Genomic DNA, 27,214 nt, shown 5'->3' on the forward strand with positions numbered 1-27,214 from the left:
ACAGAGGAAATTCTGAAGGCAGATTGGCCAGAAAAATACATTTAGGTGTCACTCTCTGTCAGGCCCATTTTAACCAATAGGAACATTTATAACTTCAGCTTGGTGTGGTAAAGGTCCATCTTGCAAATCCCAAGTTTGCCAAATATTTCAAGGACACTGAGGCTGCATATTGATGACTATTAGCAACAAAGATAAGGAAGCTGTTTTGATGAAAGATTAAGATTAGTAAAGGGCAGGCTTTTGTGCAAAAACTCAATAAACAAGAACTTTGAAACGTTTTGTTTCTCTTAAACTACATATAGAGTGGAATTACTACTAGGGGAAGAGAAGCATTTCCTCTTTTAAAAGTATAGTAACAGTTGGAGGCCATCAGGGAAATGAAGACAATAACAGACTCAAGTCTAAAACACACTGCAGAAATAATCCAGTTTGAAACCGCTTTAACTGCCTTGGCTCAGTGCTACAGAATCATGGGAATTGTAGTTTATTGTAGCACCAGAGCTCTCTGACAGAGTAGGCTAAAAGTGTCCCAAAACTACAGTTTCCAGAATTCCCCAGCACAGAGCCAGGGCACTAAAAACAAACTGGGTTATTTCTACCGTGTGTTTTGGAGCACAGTTACAGATGTTAATTACTGCTTGGAAATAACACCCATATTAAGTCCTGTTGTTCATACTCATTATTTTATTCTACACTTAAACCTTATTCCAGATAAACTGTTCAACACATTTCAGTTAAACCTATTTTGCCAAGGGGACCTCCTCTTAAGCTTACTACATTCACTGTAAAAAACTGGGCTAGTGCCCTTTATAGCTGGGGGGGGGGGCAGAGGAGGGGGATGTAGCAATTTAACAGTGGAAGCTTTTTCACCATCATACTATTTTTTAGAGAAGCTGTATTTGTAAGAGCAATCCCTATGGCTCACTTGTACACAGGATTTCATAGTATGCTGGTAACCTCTTAGGATGGTTAAAGAACTATGTTGCAATTTAGTTGTCAAGAGGAAGCCCAAAAGAGTGCCAGCCCAAGATATACATCTATGTTGGTTCTGCATCACTGACATCTGCACTTTACTGACATAATGGGTGTGGTCTAAAGGCACAGGACAAGGCCACCTGGGTCTGATCAGTCCCCTGACATGAGACGAGTTGGGAAGCCTGCACATTACAGTTTGAGCTCCTAAGAAAAATGGAGTATTATTAATACAATTACAATGAATAAATGGAGCTGGCAGGCATAGTTATGTGAAACAAGTCCATCTAATAGAAATCAAGGGTGTAAAATTTGCTTTCCTTTTTTTCTGGGAGGGGGTCAGTCCTTAATATTAGGAAAGTGTTTTTTGTGCTCTGTATAATACATAATTAGATTTTTTTAAAAAATCAAGTTCAGATTTACACAATCAAAGCTTTCACATGTCTTGTTAGAATAGGACGTTCATCATATATGCAAAGATAGCACTGCTAATAGCATTTCTAAGAAATTGATTAGTCTTCTTATATGGTTGTTTCTGAAATGCATACAGTATACACTAAAATATGTAATTAAAATAGCAGGCAGCTTTAAGCTTAGAAACTACATCTATTCTTGACAGTAAACATTCAAATTGGATCTCTGATATGAATAAACAATTTGAAGCAGGTAATGCAAAGAATTACCCTAAGAGATTATTGACAGAAACTACAGAGGATTCACTTCATTTCTGTGAAGTAAGTGTTTTCTGGTCTTCCAAAATGATTCATAAATATAGTTCTTCAGAATGACCAGAGAGAAGTTTGCCCCAAAATAAAGAATCATCTTGAATGAGCAAATCTGGCTTCACTATATAGTGTAAATACAAGGAATTCTATTTAAGCTGCTACCTTATATCCAAAACACACTGCAGAAATAAAAGAGTTTGATACCACTTTAACTGCCAAGGCTCAATACTATGGAATCCTGGTAATTACAGTGGACCCTTGTTATACGCTGGGGTTTGTTTGCAAGATACCCTGTGGATAACAAAATCTGTGTATGCTCAAGTCCCATTAAATGTAATGACATAGCAAAATGGTGTCCCTTATAAAAATGGAAAATCAAGGTTTGATATTTGAAATGTATACTTTTTTGGAACATTTTCAAACTGTGTACGCTTGAATCCGTGTATAAAAAGTCAGTATATAAGAAGGGCCGACTGTATAATTTATGGGGGCACCAAAGCTCTCTGACACAAAAGGTTTTAAGCCAGGGCAGTTAAAGCAGTCTCAAACTCGATTATTTCTGCAGTGTCTTTTGGACCTTAATTAATTTGCATAAACGTAACAAGAAAGGAAGCAAGTGTATTTCTTCCAAGTCCTCAGAAATTCAATGAGCTGCTGCTGCACCAGTTTTATCCACTACCCTAGATATTCAGGGCAAGGTGAGGCACCATTATATTTCCAAGAGAAATCATACTCATTAAGAAAAATATATATTTAAAATACTGTATATACTTGACTATAAGTCGACCTCATATATAAATTGAGGGCAAGTTTTTGGGCCAAAATTCTGGATTTTGATATGACCCATGGACAAGTCGAGGGTAAAACTTAGGCACATGTAATGAAGGATGTAAAGGATGAAGTAAAGGAAAACAATGCCAAAGAACTTACAAAATTCCAGCAGACATAACTATTTGTGCACACACTGATGGCTGGATGGCTGAGAGAGTAGAAGGAGGTCAGTGCTTCCAGGACAGATTAAATTCTTGCCTTTCACCATATGCATTAAAATACAGTACTTACATTGAACCATGGATAATTCAACTCAGGTTTTTTGGGTCAATTTTTAACCTACATTTCTAGACTTATACATGAGTATATACAGTAAGCTTGGTTTAGAGATATCACATGTTCTTCAATAGACCATTTTCCCAAGAAAGGTTGCCTTGAAGGCTTCACATCTGCACGGCTGAAATACAAGTTTTACCTTTCTTAACATTGGAAATGCAAACAAAATTTAACAATTTCAGGAAATACATATAAGTTCTTAAACTAGCAAGGTGAATAAGCACTGCGTAATGCACCTGTAGAGATGTTGGAATGGCAGAAAGATGGGGATGTGCAATGAGCTGGATTTAGCATCTTGACTGTTTTGAACAGTGCATAGTTCTTCAACAGAAAATACAGCTAATTGCAGTTCAGGATGTGAAGCCTTCAGCCAGAGTTGGAGCATTCTCTCTTGCCAGCAACTCTAGTATACATATGCTCCAATAGCTAGAACAACCCAAGAAGCAAGGATAGGCAAAGCTGGAACTGGATAAGAAGGATAAATTAAACATGTTCCAATCTGGGCACAGGTTTTCCTAGGGTCTCCTGTCTTTCTCAACCTATTCTTCTGGCAGAAGTAATTTTGCAGAATCCATATTTACTCACTGGTTAGTGGCCACCATGTCACACTGGAATTTGCTGCATGGTGCAAATTGGATCTTTCTTGCCGTGTATGTGGTGTACTAAATAAAGGTAAAGGTATTCCCCATTGACAAGGTTGTCAAGTCATGTCTGACCGTAGGGGCGGTGCTCATCTCCGTTACTAAGCCGAAGAGCCAGCGTCATCAAACTTCTGTGATCATGTGGCCAGCATGATTACACAGAACGCTGTTTACCTTCCCACCAGAGTGGTACCTTGCATTTGAATGCTTCAGAACTGCTAGGTTGGCAGAAGCTGGGACTAGTGATGGGAGCTCACCCCATGATGAGGCATCCAGGCCTTGAACTGCCAACCTGCCGGATCTTGCAATCAACAGAGTCAGTTTCTTAACCACTTGAGTCACTGCATTCCTATCTAGGGTTGCCATAAGTCAGGACCTCCAAACCGGGACAAATGTAGGACAAATGTAGGACAATATTTTCAAATGTAGGGCACGTTTTATACAAAATGGAGGACATGCAATAAAATTGATGATTTTTTTTAAAATGTTAATATAAATTAGGGTTGCCATCCCGGGGGACCTCAAAACTGGGAAAAAATGTCGGACAAGGCTTAAAATGTAGGACATTTTTTAAAAAATTTCCTGGCCAGGAAATTAACCAAAAAAAAAAAGGTCCTACATTTTTAAACCACCTCCAAGGCCTCGCTGGGCCTGGGAGACAGCCTCTCCCAAGCCCCTCGAGGACTCTAGGGCCCCGCTGGGGCCTGGGAGACTCTGTAGGCAAGAGGTGCACCATGTTAAGAACTGCATTAAGCAAACTTAGGCTGCTGCACACTGCTTTCACTCATCACTCCATCCTATGGAATCCTGGGATTTGTAGTTTGTTGTGGTGCCAGGGCTGGGCTTTGAAATCTCAGACATAAGAGAGGCAAAAGGTTTGGGCTGCATCTACACTGGAGAAATCATCTGGTTTGAGACCACTTTAACTGCCTCAGCTGAATGCTATGGAATTCTGGGAATGGTGGTTTGTTCCAGCACCACAGCAGAATGGCAGTTAAACCCCTGGAAAGCTATCTGACCAAGGTGACCAATGCCCTCACCCCAAAATGTAGGGCACCCAAGCAAAAAAATGTAGGACATGGTCAAAAATAAAAGCTAAAAACACTCATGTAGTTATAAATCCATGCTTCTTAGCCATGATCCAAATGGAGGACATTTTGAAATTTGACAGAAGAGGACATGTCCTGGAAAAGTAGGAGGATGCCTGGTCACCCTGTCTCTAATCCAAAATGCACTGCAGAAATAAAACAATGCTGGAGTGAAATGCCCAGAGTTCCTCACCAAAGCTGCATCCACACTGAGGAAATAATCCAGTTTGAGAGTGACTTAACTGTCCTGGGTTAGTGCTGGGGAATGCTGGGAATTGTAGTACATTGTGGCCCCAGAGCTATCTCTGACAGGGAGTCCCATAACTCTCCAAACTTAGTTGAACTGCAGTGCCCAGAATTCCTCCCCAGGTGCATCCACACTGAGGAAATGGTCCAGTTTGAGACTGCTCAGTGCTGGGGAATCCTGGGAATTGTAGTCTATTGTGGCACCAGAGCTCTCTGACAGAGAAGGCCAAATGCCTCAGACACCAGAATTCCAGAGCATTGAGCTTTGGCAGTTAAAGGGGTCTCAAAGTGCAGAGGGGGGGGGGGAGAGAAAAGCCTGGGAGTGTGAATGAGCTTGGCTGTGGGGCTGCTCCGAGAGGAGGAGGCAGAGGGAGGGAGGGAGCCAAGGGAAGTGCCAGGACCATCCGGAGCAGCCTCCTCTCTTCCACCGCAGCTCCCAGGCAACGCCTCCTCTGTGGATTATTCAGGCTCCTTTTGTCAAAAGAGCTCTGGTGCCACAAGAAACTACACTTCCCAGAATCCTATAGCACTGAGCCATGGATGTTTAAGGGGGAGTCAAACTATTTCTGCAGCCTTTGCTACCCCAAAGCCCTTCCTATTTACAAGCAAGGCAAAAGCTCTTCCTTTACCAAGCCATTGAAAACCAACCCAAGCGGAGGGCTGATTGCTTCTTTCCCATTGGTCAGCTTCGGGATAAATTTGCATATTACAATTAAAGGTGTTTAGGGCTCAAAAACGATACTGTGATAAAGAATGACAAGAATACTGACGCGGTTTACATTTAAAAGATGAGGCAATTAAACTCCCAGACAACATGAACGATTTATGGCCTTTTTTTCTTTTCTCACTGTAACCTGGAAAGTAAGGCTTCCTGAGGGTATATATACCAAGTGGGCTCACTTGGTATATAATAGCTCTGAGTGGCAGATGTTTTAAAGAGCTGCTCTCTAGGCTACGCCAGTGCGCCAGGTGGGGAGAGTGGCGCACAGCCGTGCGCGGAGGAGCGGACCCCGAACCGGGAACAAGGCGTGGGGGGCCCCCAAACCGGGCTGTGACCGTGAGGGGCCCCCCAAAAGCGTGATTGTCACGGGGGCCGCCGGGTTATGGCATCCCTATTCCTATCTGGAGTGCTCTCTGGGGCCTAATAATGTCATACAGCTTGTTTTATGTGCTGGGTAACACCAGCATCATCACTGATATACATTACATAGTCATGTCAAGGCCTAGTAAATTCTGTAGGTGTCAAAGGACCTCTTAGGAACAGGACAGAATCCAACATGGATTCTGTGAAGTTTCCAACAAAACCTGAACTATTTTATGTCCAGGAAGAACCTCATGCCAGAATTCTGCATTAGTTGGAATACAGAAGGAAGGGAAATCTAGGCATGTTTTCTAGGTTTGAAGCCTGGTCAGTTCTACAGACTTTCCAAAAGGCAGTCTAAGGACTGTATCCTTTTTCCATGTGGTGCTATTGCATCTACAGAAAGTAATAAACAAAATCAGTGGTTCTCAAATGGTGGGGTGGGACTACACTGGGGGGGGGGGAGTTGCTAAGGGGTGGCTCAAGATTTGGGAGAGATCTTTCCCCTCCTCCCAAACATTTTTATATGTAAAATTTACATGGGTTGGGTTAATTTGAACTGTTATTTCCTTATAAAGTTAAAGCACACTAAATAAACAAAATATTTTTATTCATTTACTATGTTGAGGGAGGGCACAACTGTCCACATGGAGATATAATGGGGAGTCCCAAGGGTAAAAAGTTTGCGTACCACTGAGGTAAATATTCATTAGTGGACATTTTTTCATACACAAGTGGTGTTGCATATTAGACTGAAAATATAAACAAAACAAAATGCAGAAATTCTTTATCATGGTTGCCTTAATTTAAGGAGTTGTTGTGTGCCTTCAAGTCATTTCCACGTTATGGCAATCCTAAGGCAACTCTACCACAGGACCTTCTTAGCAATATTTCTGCAGAGGGATTTTGTCTTTGCCTTCCTCTGAGGCTGAGAGAATGTGAATTGCCAAGGTCATCTAGTGGGTTTCCATGGCTGAGCAGGGATTCAAACTCTGCCTTCAGAGTCATAGGCTGAATTTGCATTGCAGAAATAATGCAGTTTGGACCACTTTAACTGCCATGATTCAATGCTATGGAATTTAGTGTTTTGGAGTTTTGTGAGATAGCAGTGCAAATTCAGCCATAATCCAATGTTCAAACCACTACACTATAAAGTTAAAGGTTTCATTTTGACATTATTGTCTAGTCATATCTAACTGTAGGGGGCGGTGCTCATCTCTGTTACTAAGCTGAGGGAACCAGTATTGTCAAAGACAACTCCGTGGTTTTGTGGTCATGACTAAACACTGAGACACACAGTATGCTGTTACCTTCCCATCAAAGTGGTACCTATTTATCTACTTTTACATGCTTTCGAACTGCTAGGTTGACAGAAGCTGGGACTAGTGACTCATCATGTGGCAGTTGGGTCTTGAACTGCTGACCCTGTGGTCATCAGTTGGCATCTTAACTGCAAAGCCACTGCATCACTACTACACCAGGTGGGCTCTTAATTTGATTTATTTAAGTAAAGAAAAATAAGTACTATATATGCTCAACTATAAGTCAACCTCATGTGTAAGCTGAGGCCAGGTTTTGGGGCCAAAATTATAGATTTTGCCATGACATGTGGATAGGTCGAGGGTAAAACTTGGAGGCTCCTTCAATGTGTGTATGTGTGCATATGGCAAGAATGTCTTTCATTGAGGCGTTTTGCTTCAGCAGTTCAGCTTTCATTTCAGCCAGCTGTGCAGGGCAGGAGAAGACTCTTAAACAAACAGTAATACCAATCAATCACCCAGGACTCTTTCTGCTTTGCTCCAGAGAGAAATAAACTCCTCTCTGCACTGCATGGGTAACTCTGAAAGAGCTGCTATCACATTACCATAGTGACTCGTAAATAAGTCGACCTGACATTTTGGGGTCAATTTTTGGAAATAAATTTTTAGACTACTAGATGAGTATACTACATATATACACTAAATACTTTGAGAGTACAGTGTACCATCCAATTATCTCATTTAAGAGATTTCTATCAGGCTTACACAGTTTCTATCAATCTTAAATGATGCTCAATCCTGGAGTGCTACTTGGAGATATTTTTCTTTGGTTCAGTTTGTCAAGCATGGCTATTGGAGAGATAAACAAATTTAAACTATAATTTAATATGAGAATAGATCTATTTCTCATTTATTTTCATTTTTAAAAAAAATAATAATAAATATTTGAACGCATAAAAATATACTAAGCTTTGATATTTTAAAAAAATCTTCTAAAAGCACTTTCCTGCTAGTAAGGAGGACTGCAATCATTAATCTTCTTTTTGGATATCATGTCTAGACTTAAGCTAATAGTGAATGAAATCTACTGAGCCTCTTTTCACTAAAAGCATCTCTTGCTTTTTATTTTGAAAAGAATTTGAGTTCTGAAACAGCATAAAAAGCAGGGACTGAACACTTATGGTTAATTCAATGAGATGGGCTCATGGGCTGATGCAAGGTTCAGAGGAAATGAATGTTGTTTCTTTTTAAAAGATGAAGTGATAGTGGCAGTGAATCAGCATGTTACATGCCTCACCATGCTTGTTCCTCTAACCACTTTGCCCTTCATCATAAGACTTTTTTTTTTCCATGACCAATTACCTGTTTTGAGGCTGGGACTGAACTCTCTGCTAGTCCTGGGAGGCTGGCAGGCCTCCGGGGCTGTCTGTGCTGGAAGGGTTCGATACTGAGGAGGAGTCAACTCTTCATCACCAGAGAAGCTCCTCCGTACCGCACCTGTCATGGGGACGCTCGAGATACTGACAGGCTTCTTCCCAACTGGTATCTTCCTCTCTAAACATCAAGTCAAACTAAATTAAAACACTTAGATCAAAAGTGCATTAAGGAACTCAAGACTAATCACTCACTGGAAAGGTCTCTGCTTGGTGTACATCTAACTCATTGGACTCTATGCATGTCTAAATCTTCATTGACTAATGTCAAGAGAATTTACACTCTGAAAGTAAAGTTGGTGTCTAACAGCTCAGCCATGAATCATGGCTTCTACTACAACACTTTTTGAGTGATCACCTTAATTTACAGCTCTCTTACAAACTATTAATGAATTAAAATCTGGAGAAATGACCTTTAAATTAATTTAATTAGTGTAATATGAACATTGTATGTAGTTCATCTACTTTCTGATTTCTTTCCCTCTGTAGCCATTTAAAACACACTGAACAATTTCTGTGCTAAACCAATTGATGATTTACTGAGCAGAGTATGCCCTTGTTATATCTATAAGCACATGTTTCTTAGAGCAATGAGTAACCTCTTGACTAGCTTCAAAAATTATTCTGTTTAAAATATGTGAAGCCATCAAGAATCAAGGGGCAACTGCTTTCAAAAGCATAAAAATACTCAAGCTGTTTTTACCAAGCACCTCATGTGTAAGTGAAAAGCCTACCTGTCAATTCATGTTTCAGTAAAGGATAGGGCATTTGCTCTACAGAATGCCCACCCTCCAACCCAACTCAGAAGGCAGGACTAATAAAATCATTGACTTTGGAAGGCAACATTTTCTATATCACAAATGAGTACCCAAATTAAAATATGCAGCAGCAATTCTACCACAGGATTATGGTAACAAAAAGTGAACAGCATATGTGCATTCCTTTGCAGAAGTGTTCTTTGTAGAAAGGAGCTTGGGGAACAGTAGTGATTAAGAATACTATCCATAAGCTTAATAAAGCAGGAGGTGAGAAAGCATAACTCTTCCAGAGACTGATGGAGAATTGAACTGAGAAATACACTCAGCTGAGGAGCATATTTCTTGCTTTCATGAAAAGCCTACATACAAACAGAAACTTCTCTCGAGTTGCATCACTTTCTACACAAGGAAAGTGTCAACCGGGAAGGTGGGTGCTAGGGGCACCCCTGCTCCTCTATTCAAGAAAGTAGAGTGAGTAATGCTTGAAGAGGACTCTAGTCTTTAATAAGTAGAAGGACAGGATTAACCTGTAAGATACTTCCTCATAAGCTAAGCAACGGGTCAGTTCTGCCTTCTGAGCCAAGTGAACAGAGTATCCCAAAAAACAAAATATCTGCTTTCCAGCTCCTGGAAGTTTTCCTGTTCCTCCTGTAAGCGATGGGTCTTGCTTAATAACAGCATTGAAACACAAAATATTCTCATGGTATACTTAATGGGCTGATAAAATTATTTATGTTAATTTTTATTGAGACATCACTGCCATCTAAGACAGCTAGTATTTTTTGGCTTTTGATCAGATTCACAGATGATATTACTCACATTATATATGAAGTGCTCTGCATTTGATACTACTGTTCCAAATACAGCATTTGTAATACATCAGTCTAAACTGAAAATGCTGAACTTCACTACCATGTTATGTAAAGTGTATACATATAAAACACCAATTTTTGCTGTAGTTTCTTGATGTCAGCATAATCAAGCACCATGCATTTTGGAAATCCTGAACCTATCACACTTCATCTAATTCATCTTGTAACAGACATAAATTTACCAATCTTCTGTTAAGTGCAACACTAGAGACTTTGGTTATTAGAATTACCAACTGTTTCTGATGAACTAGAGTACAAGAAGGTATTAGTGAGACATATACCAGACTATGGCAGGTTATACACCGCCATGAAAGTACGGAGTCAGTCCGTACCAGGGTTAGGAAGGTGCGGTGCTTCCGCACCCCCCTAACCCTAGTATGGACTGAGTCCATACAAAATGGCGGCTCCCCTTCCATATGGGGGCTGCCATGACGATGTCACGACCGCGCCGCCTCTATATGGGGCGGCGCGGACGTGACATCGTTGGTCTGCGCCAGGGCGCTTAGTGTGCCCTTTGTGCAGATCAGGAAGGAGCTCCATTTCGGAGCTCCTTCCTGGTTTGCAGCGCCGCTTTGCGTCGCTGGGCGCAGCCTTCAGACAGCTGCGCTCAGCAAAGTTCTCCTCTTCCCCGCCACCGCGGGGTGTCCTTGGGGCTTGAAGCCCCAAGCACACCCCTTTTCAGGCTGCGGGGAAGCAGCGTTTTGCCGCTTCCCCGCAGCCTGAAAAGCAGCGGATCAGGGCCTCAGCGGCTGCCGTTCTGGCAGCTGAGGTCCCGATACACCGGGGAAAGGGGCGGGTACAGCCCACCCCAAATGGGCAGTCTGTAACCCGCCTAAATATTATGGAGATCTGAGAAGTAGAAAGAAGTGAGAAAGATACGTTTGCTTACCCATAACTGGTATTCTTTCAGTGGTCATCTGTGAATACACACACATGGATTTCCAAAGTACAGTATCATCCTTTGGGACCTTTCAGATATCTGAGATTTTGGTAGTCACCCTGCTCCCTTCCTTATGTGCATTCCTAAGAGGCACCACCTCTTCAGCTTATTACCAGCTTTTTATTGTGGCAACGAGTATACCACAAATGTGTCACCAAACGAGGACAAGCAAGTTGTGTGAATACACAGATCACTCCTCAAAGCATATCAGTTATATAGGCAAGTAATCTGCTTTTTTTAACTCTCTGTGCTTCACATATATAGGTGATGAATCTACTCAATTGGTGCTTAGGTCTTTGGTACGATAAACTTTCCTAATTCCAAAATCCAAACAGTAGGATTTGTGCATGCCTTGCCAAGTAATTACCTATTAATGGATATGAGAATTAATCTCACAGAACATTATATTCATATATATGAAATACCTTACATATTGTGAAGACTTTCATGGCCAGCATCCATCGGTGTTTTTTTGTTTTTTGTTTTTTTTTTTTTTTTTTTGGGGGGGGGGTTGTTTCAGGCTATGTGACTATGTTCTAGAAGAGTTTGTTCCTGACGCTTCAGCAGCATCTGTGGCTGGCATTTTCAGAAAAACCTTACATACTACAGTGGTGCCTCGGGTTACGAAATTAATTCGTTCCGCGGCCGCTTTCGTAACCCGAAAAGCCTTCGTAAGCCGAATTGCCATAGGCGCTAATGGGGAAAAGCCGCGATTCCGTGCGAAAAAGCCGAAAAAAGCACCAAAAGTTTTTTCGTAACCCGAAAAAACATTCGTAACCCGAAACAATAATTCCCTATGGGATTTTTTCGTATCCCGAAAATTTCGTAACCTGGGTATTTCGTATCCCGAGGTACCACTGTATTAACATTTTTAAAAAACGTATTTTCAAACTATAAGAAGTCTGTTAAAAGGTTACAAAAATTGATACATCTTTTAGAAAAAACTGGATTTTTTTTAATTAGCATGCCAGCAGCTGAAATAGAACTAATGTGGATGAACTTTGCAGCAAAACAGACTACTCTGCAGGGGTGGCTTGAAGCCGCCTGTGAGAAAGCCAGACTGGGGCTGCAGCAACCGCACATCACGGCCCCAATCCACCTTTTTGCTGGCCAAAAAAAAATAAATAAAAAATAAAAAAAAGCTGCAACTGGCTTTTTATGCTGGTCTGTTCCAGCTCTTAGTCTCTCTTCAGAAAAGCCGAAACACAGGATTCTAATCTGAGGTGTAATGCCAATGTTTTCTAGATTATTATGAAGTAGTGGAGTGCAATGTGGTGAAGACAGCATCAGTTGCCCATAACTGGAAACATATTTGACCACCCAGAGAACATTGCAAACAGTCTCCACACTTATTGTAGCCAATGTCCCTGTTACAGGGGTTCCTTGCAAACACTGCCTCTTTCACCAAAATTCTTATTATGTAAGCTATTACCAATAATTGCTGTAAAGTATGTAAATTTTTATTAGGGTCATCTACTGCAGAGTAAAAAGCACTATTTGCATGCCACTTCTTAGTAACTCATATTCTAGTGTTTAAAAAAGAGATACCAAAATTCTGGCCTGGTGAACTTTTGATCAATTTTAAAATTGATTTGTGTGGAGTCATCGATATTATTTACATCTATAGCAAATTAACAAAAAGGTTCCCTATCTTGTTCTTCAAATATACTGAAGGAAGATTGTTTCCCAGTGACAATATTCCTCAGATGAAGAAAAAAATCTTCACTCAGCCAAGGACCAGAGAGACCTGCTCACAGCCGCAGGAGTTTACCGCATACCATGCAGCTGTGGACAAGTCTACATAGGGACCACCAAATGCAGCGTGCAAACGAGAATCAAGGAACACGAGAGGCACTGCAGACTGGGCCAGCCAGAAAAATCAGCAGTAGCAGAACATGCCACTAACCATCCTGGGCATAAAATATTGTTTGAAAACACTGAAGTTCTGGACCATGCCAACCACTACCATGTCAGGATGCACTGGGAAGCCATTGAAATCCACAAACACCTGGACAATTTCAACTGGTAAGAAGAAACCCTTAAAGTGAACAAATTTGGCTACCAGTCCCGAGGAACAGCAAAATAAGGACTCAGCAAATGCAAATGGGAAACCATTCAGAGTCAGGGGCTTTCCCAGCAGATAATGATCACCAATTAGCAGACATTAATCCTCGTTTGCAGTAGCCTCCCAGCCTGAGGCCAGCCATCAGCACAGAACAATACACATGCAAATCACTCCTGCATTCCCAGGCTCACACAGTATATATACACCCAATTTTTCCAGGCTACGCATTCTCTGAAGATGCCAGCCACAGATGCTGGCGAAACGTCAGGAAGAAACTTTTCTGGAACATGGCCACAGAGCCTGAACAACCAACAAAAAACTATTAAAAAATCTATTACTTCCTAAGTTGATGAATGCACTCTGTTCGGGAGATTTTAAAGCAGGAATGTTTCTCCTACCCAATGGACAAAGTGTACCCAGTGCAGTCCTAAGGCCTTTCTTTGCAGTTCGTATTCTGTGCGTTGATTTTAAAATGAGGTTTTGTCATTTCTGGAAGCCTTGAAAAGCAATAGCTTTTGCATTTTAATAGCTGGGGAAAGGTCTAGGGGAAAAAAACCCAAATCAAATTCAAAGGCATCTGGTTTTTCCTCTAATTTTGGAAATTTCTTCCTTACTTTTGAACTGATGTTGCCCACAGCCAAAGTTACCCATCCAACTTTAAAAAGCTACACTAATTATCTAGAGAGTGCTTATGAGACATTATTAACTAATTCAAATATGATGGTAGTGCAAAAGTATCAGAGCAACAGAACTTCTTTCCATTCTCCTCCCTGCTGTAGTACTCAAAAGCCCTTGGCTGTATACGTGACACAGTAGGGCCATAATCTTTGCAGTGCATCACTACAATGTATTTTTAAATGATAATAAATGTACATAATATTAATTACTATTTTCTTATGTTAGATACTGTAATGACTGTCAAGATTTAGCAAATGCTGGTGAAGCATAAAGAATAATTCACAGCCTTTCTTCCTCAATAAAGAAATAGAATATGTTGCAGTTAATAGCCATGATACTATATCATGTTTGCACAACATAATACTCAGTGGTTGCACTTAAGATAGACCTTCTTTCCACCCCTTCACTCTCTCTGTGACACAGGGCACATTCTTGCTGGCTCTGCAAGCCCTTGACATTTAGTGGCCAAGGGAGAGCAAGAGAGCATCCAGCTGCTATTCTGCAGATGAACCCTACCTAGGTAGCCCTGCCCCTCTCCCTGTCACTAAATGGCTGTGCTAGTCTTCCTTTGCCATCAAGTGGCCATGGAAATACACACTGATGTTGTGAATCTCCCTTGTGCAGGGAGGGGAGCCACTGCACAAGAAGAATACCTCCTTGAGCAAACAACTTAAAGCACATGTGTTCAAAAAACTCCCAAGTCATGTGAATGTAGGTCACCTCCAGCCAATACTACCTACAAAAGATGCTCTCTCCCTCTCTCTTTTTGTTTTAATATAAGCAAACTAGATATTCTCTAGTGCAAGTGCCTTTCAACGTGTCTGATGAGAACACTAGAGAAATCTGGTGTATTTATGTGCCTATTATTGCCAAGAGCTTTATATCTAGCTTTCATTTTTAATCCATGCCCAGTCACAAAGCTTTCTTAAGAAATGTGTAATAAATTCAGAGTCAATTTGGATTCGCCTACAGTTTTACACAGACTTAAGGTTGAAGTGTCACTTAAAATAATTCTTGAATCATTCAGTTCTCAGCTTGCTCAATTAGCTTAGCAACCAAAAATGGGCAACTGGGAATACCTTAGTGACTCACCTCCTGTCACCTGTCTTCTCTTTTCGTAATTACGGCTTAACTAGTTGATATTTTCACAGTGAGGAACTGTGATTTAATATCAATTTGCCAAACAGGATCTTAAAACAACTTCAGTATGTGGCTCAATATCCAGGTCAATAAACTGAACTGCAACTCCCTGCTGTGCGTAACCATGTATATAATTTAATTAAGATCTAAACACATAGGGCAGGAGAAGCCAAGAGGTAATGAGTCAGCACATGATCTTTATTCTTTATTAATGGCACTCATTCTTGGCTGCTGAACTATGGTTTATTAATGGAGGAATTAAATGTCCAAACCCAGTGGATCCTATTTCAGAAGCAAAAAAGACAAAAATTTATTTAACAAGACTTTCATTCAAAGGCCAAGATCCTATATACTTTTAGTGCTATGTAAATATATGCCACTGTGGTTACAGTGGATCTCACAATTCTGCAACAGGCACTGCAATTTTGAGCTCTCCTGGTGCCCAATGGTTAATTAGTTTCCTATCCACCAAGACAAAAACGAGAGAGAAGGCTGTGTGTTCATTTGCAAGCACACTGGCTGTACTACAGATCACACTTACACAACCTGGTAGAAACCACAACTACTTGCATAACTATTTTTACACCAGTATAGTGTTCCCAACAGGATTAAGGCCAATATAACCAATGCAGCTTAAAATTCGATTTTAATATGCCATGAAGATTTAGCCATTAAGAGAACCTGATGTGGACCTATTCAAAAACTGGATTTTAAATTATGATCTCTATTAGTATTTCTCAATTTCACAGTCTACAAAATGTTACTAATTTAAATTTTGGACAGCCATTAATTCCAAGGAGCTAGGAATCAATTATTATCAGTAACAATATTATTATAATATTTATAGCCTGTCCTTATTTTCAGAACTTGGACTCAAGGCAGTCTACAAAATATATGGTACAGATTGAGCCTCTGTTTGAAATGCTTGGGATCAGAAAGGCTTTTGATTTTGGATTATTATTTTATTGTATGTTATTTTGGATTTTGGAATACCCATATTTACATAATTGTACATAATGAGATACCTTAGAGATGGGACCCAAATCATATTTTAAATAATTTTTGCCAAGAAACTTTGCATGAAACAAAATTTGTGTACACTGAACCACCAGAAAGCAAAGGTGTCACTATCTCAGCTGTGTGTGTTGTTTGCCTTCAAGTTATTTCTGACTTATAGAGAACTTATCATGGGACTTTCTTCGCAAGACTGTTCAGAGGAGGTTTGCCACTGCCTTCCCCTGGGACTGAGAGCAGGTAACTTGCCCAAGGTCACCCAGTAGGTTTCATGGCTGAGCTGGGATTCAAATCCTGGCCTCCTGAGTTGTAGTCTAATGCTCAAACCACTATGCCACACTGGCTCCCTGACACTATGTCAACTCACCAGGAAAAAAAAATTGAGGTTTTTTGGAATATTTCAGATTTCAGAATTCTAGGTAAGGGAGACTCAACCTGTACCAATTAAAATTCTTCCTAAGCAAAGGAATCTTTTTAATATTCTTCCAACCTTCCACTGATATTAATTCATACATTTAATCTTATTTTCCTCTTTAACTTTCCCTTAAAATTCCATTTTTGTATGAAAGTTAAAAGGAGCAATAATATAAAGGATGCCAAAATAAAGACAGCAGCCAAGAAAACATTCAAATATTCTAAATTCCAGCTTCAAAAAGATCCTTTCTTAAAGCTAGAATTTCTATGCCTACTCTAATTTGTCAGTCTCATTACAACTGATCATTCCCCAACTTGGTCTGTTCTGTATGAAGCTGAAAAGGCAGCATGAATTTTGCAGCTATGTGAGAAGGGAAACTCAATGAAATATATTACTCAAGTTATCTTATTGAAGAAGACACTGGCAGGTACAGCTCCATCATGCCTAGGACTAGAAGCAGATTAAAGGCCCTCCCTCCATGCCAACTGCCATGGTTGTGACCTTGGAGGGAGAGAAGAAGAGGCAGTATCTGCTGGATGTGATCCCTTTCCACACTGCCATCCCCTTTTCCTTTTGTGTCATGTTTTAAGATTGTAAGCCTGAGGGAAGGGAACAGTTTTGTTGTTCTTTTACTTATAAAGCACCATGTACAATGTTGGCGCTATCTCAAACTACTCCCACCTTCATAATTCTGGAAATAAAGATGCTTGTATGAAAGTATCTAACCAACCAAATATTAATTAAGTAGAAATCTCCACACGGGTTGCTAAAATCTTTCAGAATGAAACATACTGCACTTCACAATACATTTCTCATCTTATAAAGAGCTCTCCTTATGACATTATCTATTTTTAAGCTTGAAAACATTTCACTGAAAAGCATGAATCACAACACTTCCTAACAGAAAATGCCACACATTTCTCATAGGATGGTAAAAACAAATATGTTTGTTACCCACTTTTCTTGTGTCCTTTATACTGTTGTGACTTAGACTTTTTCTTCTGCTTTGATGAACTTGACTGGCTATCTCTTGATGCTGAAATATATGTTTTAAAAAAGAAAATTCTGGTTTAATACCATTTTGTGGGGCACAATATACTTCAGAGTAACCTGAATAAGGAACTACACTTCACACAGATATAACAAAAACTTTTATGGACGAAGTACCCTCTGTTCCAAAAGCCCTCCTGGAAATACATAACATTGTGCTCACTAAAACTGCAGACTCCCAATGGTTTTTAATTAAGCATAATTAGGCTCTATGTTTGATGACACGTGTCTCTAACCAGAGAGGAACCCAAACAATTCAGTCTGGAATAAAGAAATGTTAAATGGGGGACAACCTTTCGGAGTTACTTTTACTTTTGCCTCACCCAAGCAGTCAAGTAAAAATGAAAGCTTTTATATACAGAATTATTTTACTATACATGTACCTTATTAGATGAATCAAAGCCATTTTAACATCTTTGTGTGGGAACGTAACAGTGTGTAAGCAAAACAATCTTTTCTACTTAGCCTAGTAACATAGCTAGTGTGACTGGAGCAATATGAAGACACCATTAAGAGACTGCAGTGAATGCAAAGAGGAAGAGGAAATACAAATCAGAAGTCACAACAGAATATTCACATAGAAATAAAACACAAGAAATCTAAAGAAAGATGAGAGCAAAAGAGTAAGTAAGCTAGAAGAAATGCATACTGGGGGGGGGGTGAGCAAGGAAGTAATAAAGAAACCAACATTCCAGTTTATGTATACAAACCCTAACACCAACATCATGAAGTTAGTAACAAAGGCACTACAAGATCCCTTTGCATAATGATATTCCAGACTAAGGAGCTTAGCGCATAGCAAAATAAAGCAATTTACTGCTTCTGATTTGAAGCCAAATTTGGATGTCCCCTGGTTTTATCACATGGCTTTTGCCCCCAAAACCACCATCCGGGTACAGCCCGGCTCCAATACTGTTAGCTGAACTCATTTTGGTGGCCATTTTTCAAAGTCATAAAGTTCCCGACATTGAAAAATGGCTGCTGAAGTGAGTTCAGGGACCAGTATTGGAGCCAGGCTGTACCCGGATGGTGGTTTTCGGGGCAAAAGCCATGTGATAAAACCAGAAGGCAGCCCAAATTTGGCTTCAAATCGAGAGCAGTAAGTAGCTTTATTTTGCTGTGCACTAAGCTCCTAGCACTGCTATGCCTCTGAACCAAGATCATAGTAATCCATGAACCAGCATTTACATTTTGCCACCTGTTCATTCTGGGACAAAGATCTCTTGTACAAATACAGAACAACTTTGGAACACAGTGACAGGAGAATACTTTGGGTGGTCTATACTGCATAGATCTGTCTTTTTCTTCAGTTGTACTATGTTTAAGAGCAGTTTACTCTCTCTTTTGTCTCCACATATCAATAACTATTGAAGACAAAACTGGGCAGTACTTGTATAAACTAGTCGACTACAGACAAGACAAATTAGACACATCCTCTGAAGTATTAAAAGAAGGCTGGTTCCATTTTTATATCAGATGGGTCCCTAACAAGAGGATGAAACTCTTAAAATGGAAACAAAGTTGTTGGAAGACAGATAAATAACACCATAAGGAATCTAATATATTTCAGCTACACATATTCTACATACTAGGTGATGCAGGAGGCTGTAGTTGGTAACCAGTTAGCTGACACCATCCTACAGGATAGAGGTCAGGAGATTCACAATCCACCCACTGATCATATTCATCTTCCCAGCCGTCAAAATGTATCCTCAACAGGCGGTGGATAATGCGAGTTACAGTGGCCACACATACTAGACGAGGTTCCATGAGATCCACAGCTTCCAGTTTCATTGCGACATGAAATCCATGGTTTGGAACTTCCTGGAATAGGGAAGCAAGACCATCACATTACACTGTGCATGAAATCAAAGCTTTGTGAAGTTGAAGGCTTTCATGGCCAGCATTCATAGTTTTTTGTAGGTTTTTTGGGCTATGTGGCCATGTTCTAGAAGAGTTTATTCCTGATGTTTCGCCAGCATCTGTGGCTGACATCTTCAGATAAATTCTTCTTCTCTGAAGATGCCAGCCACAGATGCTGGTGAAACATCAGGAATAAACTCTTCTAGAACATGGCCACATAGCCTGTAATACCCCAAAAAAAGCAATCAAAGTTTTGTTTTGGTATTTAAAATATAATATCTTCTATGCCCTGAAGTAATCCTGAACGTCCAGTTTATTTACTTCTCTCTGTCTTGTTGGGAATTCTGCCCTGCCAATCCCAGGTAAATAGTTACACATGACCAAGCAACATACGGAATTAATTTGTATGCAGGATTTCCCCAAATCTGTTACTCATGTCATTTCTCCCAATCTGGGTGGGGTTACTGGGTTCGGGGTCTCAAAGAGAGCTTAACCTGGAAACACAGTGGGTCATATTTTACATTTTGTTTTGACAAGGGCAAGCCTCTGTTCATGACAGATACTGAAAGTGCTTTATTTTTCTCCAACATATTTATTCTACTATCTATAATTCTCTATTTCCACCTCTCATGGTTCTTCCTTGATGTACAATCTATACTGTATCCCCAAATTGCAATGTTTTTTGAAAACTTAAGTATGTATGTCAGAATGGAACAATCTTACAATGTTTTTAAAACTCTCTTTTGAAAAATTAACTAAGGGGCAAAACAGACCGGCAGTAAGAACCAGGTTGGGGATGGCATCTGAGCATGGTGTTTAGGCGGCATGATGCTGCCCCTTTAGAGCCATCTGTTTCAGCCCTAAAGTCTACAAAAACTAAGACTTACTGAAACTTACATGTCTGAGTTTTGCTGCTCCACATCCTCAAAAGCCCCAAAATGGAAGCACAAAATGGCACAGCCATTACATTAAACCCACAATATTTCTGTTCCAAACAAATGTATTCAGATAGCATTATTAAGTGGAGTACATTACAGAGGGACCACAATGAAACTGCAGGACATCACCTATCTTTCCTCAATCACTATGACAGTTCATTGTCTTAAAGCTAGACACTAAATCCATAAAAAAATCACTGTCATTGTTAAAATAGATGTCATTTCTGATAGCATTTAAGACGCTTTCTCTAACAACCACAAAAGAAAAAACATTTCCTAGATCTTTGGGGTCAGCAAAGTAATTAAGAATACAAAGCACAGGTTAAAAATCATTCTGATCTGTATACCTACTTACCTTGTTAAAGAGCTTCACAGGAGCTGCTACTGAACCCGTTTCCCTGAGGTAGTCAAACCATTTGAAAGGTAGCTTTGCATAACCTGTAATATATTTATTTCAGTGTAACTGGTAACATCTCAAAAATATTTTCTGATCAATCAGTATAAATATATAAACACATACTTGTTCTAACTAACCACTGTGGTAACAGTAGGGTGAGTTGTACATTTCCTTAAACAACTGAACAATTTAAATATATATTTCTTACAATATTTATATAACTGCCCCATAATCTAAGTTCTCTGCTCTGTCACAGGTGTACAGCTCCTTCACAGAACCATCAGTATATGTAAAAGAACAGCAACTTCACACACAACAAGTAAGGATGATCACCCACTGAGATATCAATTTATCAAAATGTTGCTATTCAGAAATTTCTGATTGTTCTTCAGCAGCTGTTTGGGGGCTCCAGCCAATATGCACAACACTGCACAAAGTTTCAGACTATGTACATGATTAGTTCTGAAATATTAACAAGTTAGCATCATTTTGTTTCTAACAAACAAGCAGTGCAGTTTGTTTCCTAACCAAAAAAAAATATGAGCTGCCTATCAGGATTCACCTTGAATAAATATATAAAATAGAACATAGCTATGAGAATAATTCTAAACATATTGCCAGTGCTTAAGATTCTGCCTAAATTCCTCAGCTTTAAATTGTACTTATTATGTGTGCTATAAATATGGGGAGTATTTCAGTCTTCAGTATCTTCTCACAGGTTTGAATTTGTGAGTGAAACAAGCTATCTGAATCTAAGCAAGCTCAGTCCCTCTAGGGTGACAAAGAGAGACTGTTTACTGAGAAAAAGAGGAGGAGGTAAGTTTCATGTCAAATGTTCCTCTCTTATTAAAAACTGGCAGATATCCACTGTACCAGGAGTGGTCAACTGTTGAAGGCTAGGAAGCTGCATTAGCCTCCAAAGTGATCTTAGAGGGCTGTACCTGTTCCCAACCCCCAAAAAATCTAAAAGGTTTTGCTCACAAACGTCTACAACATGTTGTACATATTAAAGACACATCCCTATCCAGTCAATTTTAAATTATAACTTTTTAAGAATCTACTTATATGAGTGTATTTTAATGGTTTCATATTATTGTGTGCTTTGTGTGCTTCCTTTTTTAATTTCATCTTGCATTTTAACATACTGTTTTAACATGTTGTAAGGGGACATTTTCACCATGTTTTGAGTTTCAAAAACAGCCTCTTTTGGGCCAAGAACACACCTTCCTAGAATTTGAGGACCTAAAGATAGTAATGCACACTCTGGTAACCCCAAGGCCAGACTTCTGCAATGTGCTCTACATTGGCCTACCTTTATACCAAGTCTGGAAACTCTAACTGGTTCAGAATGAACAGATTGCTTACCTCTAACTGTGGTTCTTCGAGTGGTCATTGTGACCTCACACAATAGGGTTTGTGCCTGCGCTGAGTTCCCATTAGGAAGCTGAAAACTTGAGCAGATCAGTGGGAGGCCCCATCAACTCCCGTGTACTGAGCATGACCAATCTTGCCAAACTAGCTCCGCCTTCTGTTCAAGTCCACCACAAAAAAATAGCAGGGACTTGACTGAGAGGAGGTAGGGTGGGTTTGTGTGAGGGCAGAGATGACCACTCAAAGAGCCACAGTTACAGGTAAGCAACCTCTTCTTCTTCTTCTTCTTCTTCATGGTCTCTGTGCCTCATACAATGGGGTGACAAAAAAGCTTACCTTTGGCAGGTGAGAAGGCCACTGCAGAAATGAAGAAAGAACAGCATGTTCAAAGCTGGCATCCCAACGAGACCTGGAATCAAGCCGGTAATGCTGGACAAACGTGGAATGTTGAGACCACGTGGCCACCTTGTGGACATCAGGTAAGGTGATGCCCCTGAGGAAGGCAGCAGATGAGCAGACAGCCCTGGTTGAGTGTGGGCGCACACCAACAGGAGGAGGGTGTTTGGCAAGTTCATAAGCTAGCAAAATAGTCTGGGTAATCCACCTTGAAAACCTTTGAGAGGAAACAGGGTGGTTTTTCCTAGCACCACCATAACAAACAAATAAGTGGTCAACCTGAACTCAGCAGAATGTTGAACATAAAATGCCAAAGCATGGTGAACATCAAGTGTATGCATAGTCTTTTACAGAGGTGTGGAAGGGTCTAGATAGAAAGTGGACAGCACAATGTCTTGAGAAAGGTGGAAAAGGGATACTACCTTAGGTAGAAAGGAAATGTCCGGCCTGAGGACCACTTTCTCTTTGTGAAAAATTAGAAAAGGTTCATCCTAGTGCAATGCTGTCAGCTTGGAAGACCTTCTGGCTGACATTATGGCCACGAGGAATGCTACTTTTAGCGTAAGCAACCTCAAGGAGGTCAAACCCAAAGGTTCAAAGGGAGGCCTGGTAAGATGCGTAAGCACCAGTGAGAGTGACCATGCAGGAGTCAGCAGGTGCAACAGAGGGTAAAGATGGTGTAGACCCTTGAAAAACCTTTTCAAGGTAGGCCAGGTGAAGAGCTTAGCAGACAGCGAATCAGAGGGCTGGTTGGCTACAATAGCTGACAGATAGGCTTCGAGAGATGAGAAGGATAGCCCTTGACCATGCTGGTGCAGCAGGAAGTGTAAGGCCATAGAGAGTTGAACCGGCAAGCACGGCTCAGCTCTAGCATCAGCAAATGCACAAAGGCACTTCCATTTGTAAGAGTAAGACCGCTTAGTGGAGTCCTTTCAGGAAGCTGAGAGGACCCTGAGAAGTTCTGAAGAGGTCAAGGCCGGATCCTCCATGCCGTCATGTGGAGGCTGCACAGGTCCGAGTGAAGAATTGAGAAGGAAGACTTTTCCTAGGGAACCTATCCCTCAGCCTGCTCTGGTGCAGAACATTGGACACTGTGTATTGCCCGGAGTGGCAAAAAGGTCCAAGGAGGGTGTTCCCCAATGTGAAGGAATGAGGGAAAGTTTCTGGTGACAAGGTCCATTCATGCTGAAGGACCCTGTCCCTGCTGAGGGAGTCTGCAAAGACATTGTCGTTGCCTGCCAGATGAACTGTCACCAGGTGAATGGAACGCTGACGGCACCACATCCAGAGCTGTTGAGCAAGATGAAGAACAGGGGAGTGAATTCGTCCCTGTTTGTTAATATAACAAACCATTGTAGTATTGTCTGTTATCACCTGGACAACCCTGTGGAGGTGGTGATTTTCCAAAGCCTGAAAGGCTTTAATGACAGCCAAGAGCTACAAGGCAATAATGCGCATTTCCATTCCGACAGGGATCAGCGGCCTTGTACACAGAGGTCTCTGCAATGAGCCCCCCATTCTGGAAGGTTCCGGAGGTTGAAAGGGTAGCCCCTGAGAATGTTCTCGGGGAGGAACCACCACTGAAGAGAGGCACGAACATGTTGAGGGAGTGTCAGCCTCTTGGACTGCCTGTCACTGAGGTGGTCAAACACAGAGAGAAACCATTTCTGCAGGGGCCGGAATCTTAGGCGTGCCACGTGGGTCACAGCTGTGATGGAGGTCATGAGGCCTAGAAGCTGTTGAATGTCCCTTGCTGTAGGACAATCCATAGAGAGAACAAAGCGAAGATGAGTCCAAAGGCTTTCTGCCATTCTGGTGGGTAGGTAGGCATGAGCCACAACAGAGTCCAGAGATGTGCCTATATACTCAATCATCTTCACCGGTTCCAAGACGGACTTGGAGTGGTTGATCATCAGGCCGAAGTCTGCGAAGAGAGAGTGTGGTGTGGACTTCTTGGGACAACTGTGCATGGGAGGATGACACCAGCAACCAATCATCCAAATAAGGAAAAAACTTGATTCCCTGGACATGAAGGCGAGAGATAACCACTGCCATGCATTTTGTAAAGACACGGGGGGGGGGGGGGGGGGGCAGGGTGGTGCAGGGTGGCAAAGCCAAAGGGTAGGATGGTATATTGATAGAGATCTCCATCAACAGCAAAATGGAGAAACTTGCGGTGCTGAGGTCTGATGGTGATGTGAAAGTAAGCATCTTTCAGGTCGATTGATGCAATCCAATCACCTTGATGGCGGAAAGGGAGGATGGACTGGAGGGTCACCATCTTGAACTTGCGTGACATGATGTAGTGGTTGACACCACTTAGATTGAGTATAAGGACAAGTCCCTCTTTGGCACCATGAAATATCTGGAGAAACAACTGTCCATTTTGCATCTGTGTGGGATGCATTGAATGGCACCTTTGACAAGAAGGGAGGAGACCTCCTCTCGGAGCGGAGGGAAGACGGGGTAGAATGAAAGATGCCTAGAGATGGAGTACTTGTAAACTCTATGTCGTAACCCAAATGCGCAATGGTAAATATCCAGGTATCTGTGGTAATTCGATGCCAGGTGTCGTAAAAGCAGAGAAGTTTGGAAAAATGATGAGATGGCAGTGGAGAATTTAAAAGAATCAGACAAGATCCTGATAGATCCATCAAAAGTGGGATTTGGAGGATGAGGACTTTGTTGTTGAGGATAGCACTGTCTGTAGGGCCTCCTAGAAGACTGCTGAGAGGAACCCCTGTATTGTGTAGAGGCCACAGAATGAGGGCTAGAATAATTAGAAAGGGCAGAGCATCCTCATTTGGGGATTGGGGTGTGGTATCTTCAACTTCTTCCTGAGGAGATGCAATAACAGGAGAAGGCGAAGCTGGTGACATTTCCGTGTCATAAGCAGATTCCTCAGTAGGTTGCTGAGGGATGGAGTGTGTAATAAATTGAGGCACCTGTGTAACAGCAGCGAAAGGCATAGATTGAGACATTGACACTGAAGACACAATTGGGATGATGGCAGATATAGGTGTCGTGATCGATGTCAACAGTGGAATCTGAGCTGCTAGCATTGATTCAACTGGAGATGCAAGAGGTCGAGAGACTGTAGCAGTATTGCGAGGCAAAGGTGAAGGCACTCTGGTGGTATCATACTCCTGAACACGGTGTGGATATCAGGATCAAGATTGAATTCGTTATCGAGAGGGAGACTCGTAGTATGGCTCCCTATGGTGATAACGATTCCTGTAAGTTGGAGAGTAAGACCGGTAGGAGGAAGGACGTTCTCTCCAGTATTCTTTGGCTCAATATCGACCAATATATGATGCCAAGGTATAAGGCAAGTCTCGATAGTAGTGTTGAGAAGAAGTCATTGACAACTCAACTTGGTCTCTTGATGGTGTTGGAGATCTGTGAGATCAAGCTGGGACATATCACGGTATTGAGGAGCTGAAGGCAATACAGAAAGCGTATAAGCCCAAGCTGGAGTGGCAAATATCTGCGACAGAACCGAGACCAGAACCGGTGGCAGTGGAGACACCATTGGTGGCAAAGATGAAGTGAGTGCCAAGCCAGGTGGTAATGGAGCACTCAAAGATGCTGAGGTCGAAACCCCCAATATCAACACTGACTAAGATGAGGAGCTGTAAAGCTGGCAATGGTATTGAAACTTGCTGGCTGAGTGCCGTAATAAATGAAAATTGAAACTTGTAGCAAAAAAGCCATAGTAGTCTCCAGTGCTGTTGCTGCTGTCGAGGCAGCATTGAGGCTGAAGAATTAGTAGGCGGAATGGGTGCCTTAGACTTGTGCTTCTTTTTAGACTTCTCAGCGTCATGGTCACTTGTGACGTCAGGCCTCTTCTTGGTCTTGTAAGGTTGCTTTGCCTGTGAGGCAGAGGAAACCTCCTGCAATGGAAGAGACTGGGCACCAGATGGCGTAGCCAGTGACACAGAAGGAGCAGGTTCCAGTGTGCTCGGTGTCAAGGGCCTCGGTGTCAACACAGGCAGTCCAAAGGGTCAAGGGAATCTACATCAAGCCTGACGTCGATGCCTGAGTCGATGTCTTGGAGATTTTAGAGATCCTTGGAAGTTTGGAGATAAGTATCAAAGCCAGAGGATCAGTCTAAGAAGAGGATTTTTCGGTAACTGAGAGGTAGTGTTCCCATCAAAAAAGTTTTAAGTGTTGGGCTCTGTTGCAAAGTGGTGCATTGGTAAAGGAGCGGCAGATGGGACAACGCTCGGAGACATGGCCCTCACCCAAGCATTAAAGGCATTTAGAAAGTCCTTTAGTGACCTTACGATTACAATCAACGCAGAGCTTAAACAAAGACTTAGAGGCCATAGGAGGCCAAGAAGTGAGGCACCTGTCCGGGAAGAAAATAGACAAAAAAAAAAGACTTGCTTCAAAGCTCTGCAAGAGAAATACACTTGTCCCTCCATATTCACTAGGGTTAGGGGTACAAGACCCCCGTGAATATGGAAAAACTGCAAATAACAAAAACACCATGTTTTTAACCTGAGAGGATGCCTCTCTAGGAATCTCTAGGTCCTCCAGTGCATCATCTGACAGACACTGATCATAGAACTGCGCTGGAGGAGCTACAAATGCCTAGTAGAAAGTATTCTCTCTAGGAATCTCTAGGTCTTTCAGTGCAACTTTTAGTCAAAGTTGACCATAGAGTTGTGTGGAGGACCTAGATATTCCTAGAGAGAACATATTAATCAAAACCGTGAATAACCAAATCTGCAAATATCAAAGCCACTAATATGGAGGGATG

The 27,214-nt window shown here is 41.3% G+C and overlaps 1 protein-coding gene across 17 annotated transcripts in view; it reads right to left on the reverse strand.

Annotated features, from left to right (window-relative positions):
- MBTD1 (mbt domain containing 1) overlaps positions 1 to 27,214 on the reverse strand; it is a 70,168-nt gene that overhangs the window by 9,176 nt on the left and 33,778 nt on the right. For 7 of the 17 annotated variants that reach the window (XM_042449458.1, XM_042449457.1, XM_042449461.1 and 4 more), the window contains 4 exons: positions 20,641 to 20,723; positions 19,074 to 19,308; positions 17,393 to 17,479; positions 8,482 to 8,673 (listed from right to left, as the gene is read on the reverse strand). In XM_042449458.1, the coding sequence (XP_042305392.1) occupies positions 8,482 to 8,673; positions 17,393 to 17,479; positions 19,074 to 19,308; positions 20,641 to 20,723 (597 nt within the window). The remainder of the gene's footprint in view (positions 1 to 8,481; positions 8,674 to 17,392; positions 17,480 to 19,073; positions 19,309 to 20,640; positions 20,724 to 27,214) is intronic. The other 10 variants (XM_042449467.1, XM_042449466.1, XM_042449472.1 and 7 more) reach the window with 4 other exon arrangements.

This window comes from Sceloporus undulatus, chromosome 2 (assembly GCF_019175285.1).
Source record: "Sceloporus undulatus isolate JIND9_A2432 ecotype Alabama chromosome 2, SceUnd_v1.1, whole genome shotgun sequence".
NCBI classification, from domain to species: Eukaryota; Metazoa; Chordata; class Lepidosauria; order Squamata; family Phrynosomatidae; genus Sceloporus; species Sceloporus undulatus.